The 10,305-nt window shown below is 44.4% G+C and overlaps 4 protein-coding genes across 4 annotated transcripts; 2 read left to right on the top strand and 2 right to left on the bottom strand.

Annotated features, from left to right (window-relative positions):
- Positions 1 to 1,025: 1,025 nt before the first annotated feature.
- SS1G_07412 (hypothetical protein) lies at positions 1,026 to 3,151 on the top strand (the record flags this gene model as incomplete). The annotated part of the gene is made up of 3 exons (XM_001591915.1): positions 1,026 to 1,091; positions 1,628 to 2,207; positions 2,349 to 3,151. The coding sequence occupies 3 exons, from the start codon at positions 1,026 to 1,028 to the stop codon at positions 3,149 to 3,151; spliced, it is 1,449 nt and encodes a 482-aa protein (XP_001591965.1).
- A 474-nt stretch (positions 3,152 to 3,625) lies between these two features.
- Positions 3,626 to 4,519, bottom strand: SS1G_07411 (hypothetical protein; the record flags this gene model as incomplete). The annotated part of the gene is made up of 1 exon (XM_001591914.1): positions 3,626 to 4,519. One exon carries the CDS (start codon positions 4,517 to 4,519, stop codon positions 3,626 to 3,628), a length of 894 nt encoding a protein of 297 aa, XP_001591964.1.
- Positions 4,520 to 5,460: 941 nt separating this feature from the next.
- SS1G_07410 (hypothetical protein) lies at positions 5,461 to 7,247 on the top strand (the record flags this gene model as incomplete). The annotated part of the gene is made up of 5 exons (XM_001591913.1): positions 5,461 to 5,638; positions 5,823 to 5,923; positions 6,022 to 6,435; positions 6,814 to 6,965; positions 7,091 to 7,247. The coding sequence occupies 5 exons, from the start codon at positions 5,461 to 5,463 to the stop codon at positions 7,245 to 7,247; spliced, it is 1,002 nt and encodes a 333-aa protein (XP_001591963.1).
- Positions 7,248 to 7,840: 593 nt separating this feature from the next.
- SS1G_07409 (hypothetical protein) lies at positions 7,841 to 10,305 on the bottom strand (the record flags this gene model as incomplete). The annotated part of the gene is made up of 2 exons (XM_001591912.1): positions 7,841 to 9,720; positions 9,771 to 10,305. 2 exons carry the CDS (start codon positions 10,303 to 10,305, stop codon positions 7,841 to 7,843), a joined length of 2,415 nt encoding a protein of 804 aa, XP_001591962.1.

Below are 10,305 nucleotides of genomic sequence, written 5' to 3'. Positions count from 1 at the left end.
TACAGCACTTCGCAAGGATTTGTAGATGAGATGAGACGAGAGTATTATGATTTTAAGTCAGAGTAGTCGGTGATGACATCTTGCATATTATGTACTGAATAGCTGCAGTAGTGTATTTACGGTGATCCCGAGGCCCAGGTTCTCGGGTTTCCCGAATGATCTTTGAATGGAATTGGCTTTCGATACCCCACCAACAAATATTATAGAACAGAACGCTCATTTTCTACACATATTATATGATCTGGTCAAAAATATATAAGGTGCAGAATTAAAGATCCAAATATAATGTAATCAATCCCCGCTCCTCGAGAATCGTCGCGATACCAAAAACGGCATCACGTGGAACCTGCCGGCCGCAACTCGAGTATCCGTTTCTAGAAACCCCAAGACCGAGAACAAAGGATCCCTTCAGGAAAAAATAAAAAAGAAAACACAATTTGCTTCAAAAGTCACAACAGCAAAGACAAAGCACAACAAAAACATTGGAATGTTTCAATGCAGCGAAGGGATTTTCATGCGAGAGTCAGAGGTTCAATTGGGGACAAAGAGCAGATCAGTGGGAAGAAAGAGAGGAGGGGAGAGAGAAAGAGAAAGAGAAGGGGGAAAAAGAAAGGAAAAGAAGAGGGTTATAAAGACGTACGAGACTGCGAGACTGTGAGATGCCATTGGAAACTGGAACTCCTGCACACAACATACGCATATGCTTGTTTCTTTTGCTGTACTGTACGCTGAGGACACGGCGGCAAGATTTTGGTACGATTCGATCGATATATATATCTTACGTGGAAAATTTGCTGGAATTTTATATTTATATATATTTTGTATTTGTTTTGTTTTCAATTTATTTTGTGGTGTGCTGATTTGTGTTGATTTGTTTTATCGAGGGATCGATAGTGGGAACTGGAATTGGAATTGAATGTGCATCTAGAAGTGGCTCTTTCTAGATTTTCGTGTTGAACGAAGGTTTTATATAAATTCTAAGGTTTTCAAGGGAAAGAAAGAAGGTATACAGAATAGTGGAAAAGATGGTTGATGATACACAAAGTGAGGATGGCAAGGGAAAGGGCAATTCTTTACAGGTTATTGTTTTGGTGAGTGAGCTTCTTTTGCTTTTGCTTTTCTTGAATGTTCATTATTATGTATTATGTTTCATGCGATATTCAAGTCTTTTGCTGCTTGCCGTCTGCCTTTATTTCTTTGGTTTTGTGTCTGTGAAGTGGGAATGTTCACGGAGAGATTGTCAAGTGCGTATGAGGGGTCGTACGTCATTATATACAGTCAGTTGGTGCTTCGTGTGGAGTTCTCTTTGCGTTTGATTTATGAAATGGATGACGCCGGTTAAATAGCTTTGTTTGGATGCTTGTGCTTGCTCATGTCTGGGTATTTTGCGCTTGGAGAAATCTGGGGAATGTCACGTGTGGATGGAAATGATGTCTTCGTGAATGCGAGGAGGATAAATGTTTATTTTGATTTTTTGAACTGGGGAAATCTGGCGATTTGATGCAAAATATTGTTTGTGTTGGTCGAGGAAATCGCATTCACTATCAATAATGCACTTTAAAGTCGTTTCACTCATATTGTTGATATGAAGCATCAGCGAAAAAATTTCTAACAACTGATTCGATAGGGAGCCGGTGGTGGACCTTTGGAAGACAACTGTACCGCGTTCTTGGTACGATCAATAGCACAAGGATGGACTAGAGGTTCTGTCCTCGCTGTAGATGCCGGAGTACATCTTTCATCCATCCAAACTCTTCTCCAACAATATCAACCATTACCACCCGAAAGACCACACGTACTCCAAGATGGACTTTTAGCAGGATTAGAACTCCCTTATCAATCCGCCGGCGCAAATACTGCTCACATAGCACGTAACTTAATCGGAGCCCATCTCATCACCCATCCACACATTGATCATATCGCGGGTGGGGTGGTCAGCACCGCAAGTCCTAGTTCTAAGCCGAGGAGAATTGCGGGGTTGGCTAGTACGATTGAGGCGTTGAAAGATCATATTTTTAACGATATCATCTGGCCGAATTTGACGGATGAGAATGGTGGTGTGGGATTGGTGACTTTTATGAGGTTGATGTCAGGGGGTTCGTCACTTTTGGGTGATGGAGTAACGAAGGGGTATATGGAGGTTGTGGAGGGACTTGGTGTGAAGTCTTGGGCTGTTAGTCATGGAATTTGTTCTAAGCCATTTCCTTGTATGTATTTCCCTGTTATATATATGTTTCTATCTTGGAGTCGGAATTGGATCTCGGCTTTCTCGAAGCAGATATCTATCTGGAACACTCCCCCCTCTCTCCTTTCATGTGCATCGTACTAACAAGCCTCTCAACTCCTAGATCAAGCATTAAATAACCCCGCAAATGATACCGACCTCCCCCGACCTCCACCCAGAACACTCGACCACATCCCCGCACCTCTCATCGCAGACGCTATCGACAGTGTAAACAAAAGCCTAGGCATGTCCTTCACGGCCCCAACCACCGACCCCTTCCGCGTCTACACCAGCTCCGCATTCTTCATCCACGACGTAGCCAGCAGCCACGAAATCCTCATCTGGGGGGACGTAGAACCGGATTCCCTCTCGGCCTCTCCACGCAACGCCCAAGTCTGGCAAGACGCCGCGCCCAAGGTCGTCGCCGGAAACCTCAAAGGTATCTTCATCGAATGTTCCTACGACGACAGTCGCAGCCCAGAAATGTTATTCGGACACCTAACCCCACGCTACCTGATCGAAGAACTCAAAGTCCTCGCCGCCGAAGTTGAAAAATTCCGCGGCGGAGTCTCGCCCCGTCGACGCCCGCGCGACCGCTTTATCACCGAAGGTCAAGTTGCCGGCTCCGGCGCAAGTAGTCGCTTGGAATATCTCCGGAAATCGATCGCCATGCGCGAGAAAGATAGGATTCAGGGTATGCGACCATCGTTGGCGACGGCGCCGAATTTCTTCTATTCCCATCGGAAGGGCTCGCTTGTGGGTCCGCTCGATGGCGTCAAGGTGGTTATTATTCATGTCAAGGATACGTTAGATGATAGGGAGGATGTGAGGGAGGTTATTTTGAGGGAGTTGGGGAATCATGAGGAGAAGCTTAACTTGGGGTGTGAGTTTGTGGTTAGTGAGAAGGGGATGAGTGTTTGTTTGTAATTTGTTTGTTTTTTTTTGTTTTTAGTTTTGGGTTTGGTTTTGGTGATTGCGGTTCTTGTTTAGGAGGGTGGATGGATGGTAGGGGGTTTCTCTTCATTTTTTTCTGTGTGAGGGGGCGTTTCTTTGATTGTGTGGAGGTATACTACGTAGGTATAGGTATAGGTATGGGTATAATTTATATTATTTGGGAGGAGGGATTACGGGATTTGTATCTTGGTGGAAAGCTCTCATTAGAGGATATATAACACAGGAGGGCGGCTGGCTGGCTATATTTGGCAAAAGTCTCACGACATGGTATATAGGTAGATGTTGGTGTGTGAGGTAACAGGCTTGCAATGGGTTAGTTTATGTATTTGCAACGTGGTATTATATATAGTAGTAGCTCTGATATATATCTACAATCTTTTCTATCTCGTCTGGAATTCTAAACCATCTAATACCCCATGACTTTCTCAACAGCAATGTATCACCACTTCATTGATTCTCAAGCTTAGCCTTAACCAACTTCTTCGCCTCCTCATCCTTCTCAACCACAGTCTCATAATCCGGTCTGGGAAGCTCTATTCCCTCCGTTGTCCTCCCATAAGTAATACCTCCCAATCTGGAAATTGGTTTCAAGACCGCAGGATCCACAATATTCTTCTCCTCATTAATAGCATTTTCCCTAACCCAAAATCTCGTCCCCTCAATAACCGCCAAAACCCCCGTCTTTTTCCCAGGCGTCGCCTTACTCTCAAATTCCTTCAAACTTTCCAACTTTCCCTCGACACTAAAATGTGCCTCTTGAACTCTACTCGCCTTAACCGTCGTACACGACGCAGGAGTTAAACCACTAAAAGCCCACTCCGACTCTCCATACGGCGCATTAATACTCGTTGCATTGGCTGCCTCTAGAAAATGCTCCGAGATAATATTAATAGTACATTCACGCGTCTCCTTCAAATTCCTCAACGAATCCTTCGCATTATCCAAACCGCCTGCATATCCCAGCACAAAAAGTGGCGGATCGTGATTAATCATATTGAAGTAAGAAAACGGAGCCAAGTTCGTAGAAGTTCCGTCCGCGCTGCGCGTACTCACGAAACCGATCGGACGCGGGATGATCGAGGAGATAAGGAGCTTGTAGTTGTAGACTGCGGGTCGTCCTTCTTCATAAGGATCGATTTCGATGTGGGGGATTTTTAATGAGGTGCCGTGGTCGTTGGCGCCAGAGCCGAGTTTCCATGACGGTGATACCGTTTGGGTGACGGTCCAGGATTTGCTGTCGTCCCAGGGTGAGCGGCTGGCTTCGACGAATTTGAAATCGCGGTGTGGATTGCGGTTTATGAGTTTTTCGGCGTCGGCGCGTTGTTGGCTTGTGGAGGACATGGTGGGTGAAGTGTGGAGTTTGGAGATGGGGTTTGTATTTGTGTTTGTGGTTGGGGAATAGAGGAACTGTGGGAGGGTATCGGTGAGGTTTGTTTGTAGTGAGGGGCTAATGATATATGAATTAGTAAATAAACTATTTGGCGGGGTAAGTGAGTTTATAGGTAGCTAGCTATCTTACGCACCGAATTGAAGTCTGGAATAATCCCACTTGTCTAAGTCTTAAACTTCTAATTGACAGTGACATAGATGTAGATTTTCGAGACGGGGTACAATATATATATTTACAACACAGACATGAAAAAATTCCCGCTATGAATTCGCAATCCCGATGGTAGTGTAGTACCATAGGTAGAATATTCCCGAGTCTTTAAAGTACTGACGTTGCTGTTGCGCCACTAAATTTCGTCACAGCGGATTTGATTCCGTTATAGGAAGCCGTGAAGACAGGGATTGGCTCACTGATCATTGGATTTTATGCGATAAGACGCTGGTGGATTAACCCCGCGGTGATAAGGAGGGGAAGCTCGGAAGCTCATCTACGGGAAAAAGAATATGATAGCTGGTTAGAAGCGGGTGAGTGTTTTGTAAACTTGAGTATTAGATTGGGGATTGGGTAATAGGTTAATAACTACATTATTATACAATTAACAAAAGAAGTTATTTTTGAAGCTATTCAGAAAACTGCAGCGTATCCCCAGGGGTTGAAGTCCATAGTAAGTAAGTAACCTTAGATTGGTCATGATAATTCACTTTGTGACAAATTGAGATAAGCTCAAGATTGGTGGATTGGCTTAAGGATATACTATTATATCTCTACTAGGTACCTACCTGATATATATTTCTATCAACAGACAAACACATCCAACTTGGAAGTTGAAGTAACGAAACACCAAGAAAGGATTTGCAGAGTATTCAACAACAACACCACAACCATCACGAAAATGGATTCCCTCCCCTCTCAAACCTCCTCTCTAAACCTAGCACCAGGTGTTCAAAGATACTCTCTCGGAAATTGGAAACTTCAATCTGGACAGGAGATTCCAGATGCACATATTGCATATAAAACATTTGGAGATCCAGGTTCGCCTGCTATTATCTATCCATCTTGGTTTTCCGGAGGTGAGTTTCTTTCAACCTTTGACTTCCTGCTATTGTTCATCTAAATTTGGCATTATATATCTATATGAGAGTATTATGGCTGTATAAAAGTCATGTTTGAAAATGAACAATTATTAATATTCGATATTATATTATATTATATTGATCTAGGGCCATTAATACTAACGACATCAACCAACAACAGCAATCGCCGACAACGAATGGCTCATTGGAGAAACTCAAGCATTAAACCCCCGGAAATACTTCATAATCATCACTGCACTTTTCGGAAATGGAGAGTCGTCTGTACGTCCCATGCTCCTCCTCATCTTCCCACGTCCAACCCATAGGTCTCCCAATCCAAAAACATATACACTAACCAATTCTTTTATATAAAAAAACAGTCACCATCCAACACCCCCCTGTCCCTCTCCCCCTTCCCCAAAGTAACCTTCTACGACAACGTCCGCGCACAACACAAACTCCTAACCATCCATCTCCAAATCACCCACGCGCGCGCCGTAATCGGTTGGTCTATGGGCGCAGCCCAAACTTACCAATGGGCTACTATGTATCCATCATTTATGGATATATGTATACCATTCTGTGGATCGGCGAAAACGGCTTTGCATAATCAGGTATTTTTGGAAGGGGTGAAATCCGCACTGTTGGCTGGGAAGGGGATGATGAGTGCGGGGTCTAGTGAGGGGGTTGTTGTGAAGGGGAGGAAAGAGAAAGTGAGGGTTTGGAGTGAGGAGGAGAGGGAGGTCGGGTTGAAGGCTTTTGGGAGGGGGTATGCGGGGTGGGGGTTTAGTCAGGTGAGTTGAGTTGAGTTGAGGTTGGTGGTGGAGGTGGTGGAGTTGTATTTTGTGGGAGTATGGATGCTAATATTATGCAGGCGTTTTATAGAGAAGAACTATTCAAAACTGTTCTCGGGTATAAAGATCTTGAAGATTTCATGAAGAATTTCTGGGAGAAATGGGCTCTTTCGAAAGGTACTTCCCTTCACCTTCCTCATCTCTCATCTTCCTCTCTCTCATCTTTTCTTCCCTCCCTCCCTCCTTCATCCCCATCATACCTCCCATCATCATATTCCACCCTCTAACCCCTCCTCCACATCTCCCCCATTCCCATTCCCAACCCCCCTAACCCTCTCACTCCAACCAAAATACTAACACCCACCCCCCCACCCCCAGACCCCGAAAACCTCCCTCACAATGCTGCACACCTGGTCCCTCCCGGCGACGTCTCCAACCAAACCCCCATACAACGGAGATTTCTCTGCCGCAATGAACACTATAGAAGCAAAAATGCTTGTTCTCCCGTGCAAAACAGATTTATATTTTCCGTAAGTATTTTCCCTCTCTCCCTTCTCCTCCATACCACTCATCTCCCCAACCCTAACTCCCTCCATCCCCCCATACTCATAACCCCCTTCTCACATCCAACCACCTCACTAATCCCAAAATACAGACCCGAAGACTCACAAATCGAAGTCTCTCTCATGCGTCCTGGAATCGGTACGCTCGAGATCATCCCTAGTATATGGGGGCATTGGGCTGGGGGACCGGGTGATTCGAAAGAGGATGTGAAGTGGCTTAATGAGAGGTTGGTTGCGGTTGGTCTTTAGGAGGTTGTTTTGGTGGGAGACGGGGGTGGGGGTGGGGTTGGGAGGGGGATTAATTATTCTTGAACCCTGAGGGGTACTCCGTAAGTAAGCGAGTAGAATATAATTGAGCGATGTGATGCAATACAATGGATTTTCGCATGGTAAGATTTACGATTATTGAAATACGAATGGAATGGAATGAATGTGAATATTGTGATGACAAAGAAAGTTATCAATCATATTAAATATCGTTGGTATTTAAATGCTCATTGCTGAATGATTGTTGTATGTTATGTAAGATCATATGTACCTATGTAACCTTATATGTATATATATATTGAAAATAAATAAAATAAAAAGATAAATAAGTATAAGTATATATATATATATATATATATATATATATATATATAAGATTTCACCGCTAGAAATATTTATTGTTAATGTGTGTACCGACCAAACCTCCTAAACTCTGACTTCCCAATTCCCAATTTCAAATTCCAAATTCCAAGTAACCAGCGCCAGATATCTACCCATTCATCCATTCATCCAAACAGATACAGATACAGATACGGTATATCAGCATCATCACCTATATATCCCGAACTCACAGCTCAAACCTCCCCATTCCATTTCCCCGTTGGAGTTTCACTTCTACCCACCACCGGCATAACAACCGGCCTTTCATTCTCCGCATTAATACCAACACCCTCACCAACACCAGCACCAGCACCAGCCCCGGCCCCAGTACCAACTCCAGCGCCAGCGACCTTACCACCAACACCCATAGCACTCTTCGCTCCCCCGCTAATGCCACTCCTCTGACTCCCACTCCCACTCGCACTCCCCATACTACTTCCCCTAACCCTTCCCTTCGGACTCAATCCCCCACTCAACTCCTCCCTCACCTCCCTCAACATTTCCTCACCTGGGACCCCTAGTCTCCCCAATCTCCCTACCAAGAGTGTATTTTCCCTCTGTACACTACCCACCTGATCCCTCAAAACCTGTTTCTCCCTCTTTAGCACCTCAATCTCCGCTCTCAAATTAGCATTCACCTGTTGCAAATCCTCTCCTTTTTCCTTTCCTTCCCTCTTCCTCTTTCTCTCCTCTTGTTTCTGCCCCTCTCTTATCCTTTTCTTTTCCAACTTTTCCATTTCCTTTCTATATTTTTCTTCTCTTTTCCTTACTTCTCTCTCATATTTTTCCTCTGCTTTTCGAATGGCTTCTTTTTCTTTCTCTCCATCTTCACTCTTTTTATCCGCTTCTCTTTGTTTTGCTCTCTCTAACTTCTCTTGGAGTTTTCGTTTTTTGTCTTCTAATTTCTGTAGCTCTTTATCTTGTTGCAGATTTACTTTTTGAACACCTGCCGAATCTTGTGATGATATTTTTCGGAATGAAAGAGCTGATTCAAAACTATTCACAGTGGACTCGCTGGTGATGGATGCATCGGATACTGATCGAGACCGAGGAATAGGGGGGGAAAATTGAGTCGGAACGGGTTCACTGGCAAGAGGTAAAGGTTCATTTTCTTTAGTTGAGGGAGCTTCGTTAGCATGCGGTAGACGATCCGCAATGATTGCTGGTGCATATGGAGCGATTAAAGCTCCAGCAGAAGTTGCTACTCCTGCCACCAAGTCATATATTCCACCACCACTTGCTGCGGGTACTTGCTGTTGCGTCTGAGTTGCAGGCTTCGCTGGACCAACCGGCCCAGGAGGTGATATCTCTGCTTGACTATCTATACCTGCAAGATGTCCATTTGTTTGATAGTTATGTAAGTCTTTTTCGTGGTCATGTTGACGATGATGGCGATGATGATGTTCACGTTCAGTATTTTCATCTTCTTTCTCGACAGGTTCCTCATCATCACTATCCAATTCCTCAATTGTCTTCGAGCATGCCCAATCCAGGAATTTGCCCGCATCAGAAACGATAGCTGATGGAGTTCCACGGTCAATCATAAATCGTGGTACACTCCCACCAGGATCACTCCTTGTAATCATGATCCACTCAACAGGATTTTGTTCCCATTCATCATCCTCACTTGGAACAGCAGTTTTCTCGTGTTTGCCGACAAGAGCTAGGTTACTATCAGAACGCGAAGCCTGCCTTTCAATGTCTTCTTCTCCTCCCTCTGTAGTAGGCTGATCATGCTTCTGATGCGCATTTCTCAAAACAGCCTCTCTTCCTAAATTAGAACCGGATCTATCTCTTGAATGTCCCTTTGTGAGATCTGATGCTGATACTGATCTCTTCGGAGGCGCTTTCTTAGTTGGGATTTCTCGAATAAATTCAACTGATTCATAATTTCCTCTTATATATCCTTCACGTTGTGGAGCATCTGGATGTTGACATGGTTTCGATATTACCATAAAATGGCGGGGTATTTCGTGATTATTTTGTCCCCTCAATGCTTGATCTGAAGAGATAAGCATTGTTACGAAATCTCTCGGGGAAGTTGGACCTGGAAACTGCGCAGATAGCAGATACACTAATATGCATTAGAATTTCTCTCTTTATCCCAATTTGATAAAAGCATACCTTCCATTTTCCCCGTCCCAGGCATATTGTTATACGCCACCCTCTTCTCTCCACCAATACCTCTAATATTACCCTCACCCGGACCACCCTGAACCTTCAGCGTCTCCGGAAATTCCCTCTCTAAACCTCTCTTCCATTTTGTAAATCCCAATCCCTCATGTACACTCCTCCTCGCGAACCAAGTTCCCTTTCCATCCCTTCCCTTGCAAGAATATACACTTATACCCAATGGATTATCAGCCGGCTTCAGTTTCACTTGTTTCCATTCCTTCTGCAGACATTCGATATCGTGAGGCGGAGGTGGAGATCGGGCATGCGATGCTAAGATTTCGGATGCAGATGAGGCTATTGAAGGTGTTGTATTTGATCGCGGTCGGGTGCTGGAAGGTTCGGCAGAGTCGGGTATGGGGATTGAATCAACTATTATTTGACCACTATTGAAAGCATCTAATAGAAATGGCTTTAGGTTGTCAGTGGGAGTTTCGTCGTAGTCTATGGCGCCTAGTGCTTTGAGTGCATCGTGAAGAGCTGCCAT

The sequence above is a fragment of the Sclerotinia sclerotiorum genome, genomic scaffold (genome assembly GCF_000146945.2).
Source record: "Sclerotinia sclerotiorum 1980 UF-70 scaffold_9 genomic scaffold, whole genome shotgun sequence".
Taxonomy (NCBI): domain Eukaryota; kingdom Fungi; phylum Ascomycota; class Leotiomycetes; order Helotiales; family Sclerotiniaceae; genus Sclerotinia; species Sclerotinia sclerotiorum.
Note: the sequence above shows the minus strand (reverse complement) of the source record. Positions and strands in the feature narration are given on the sequence as shown.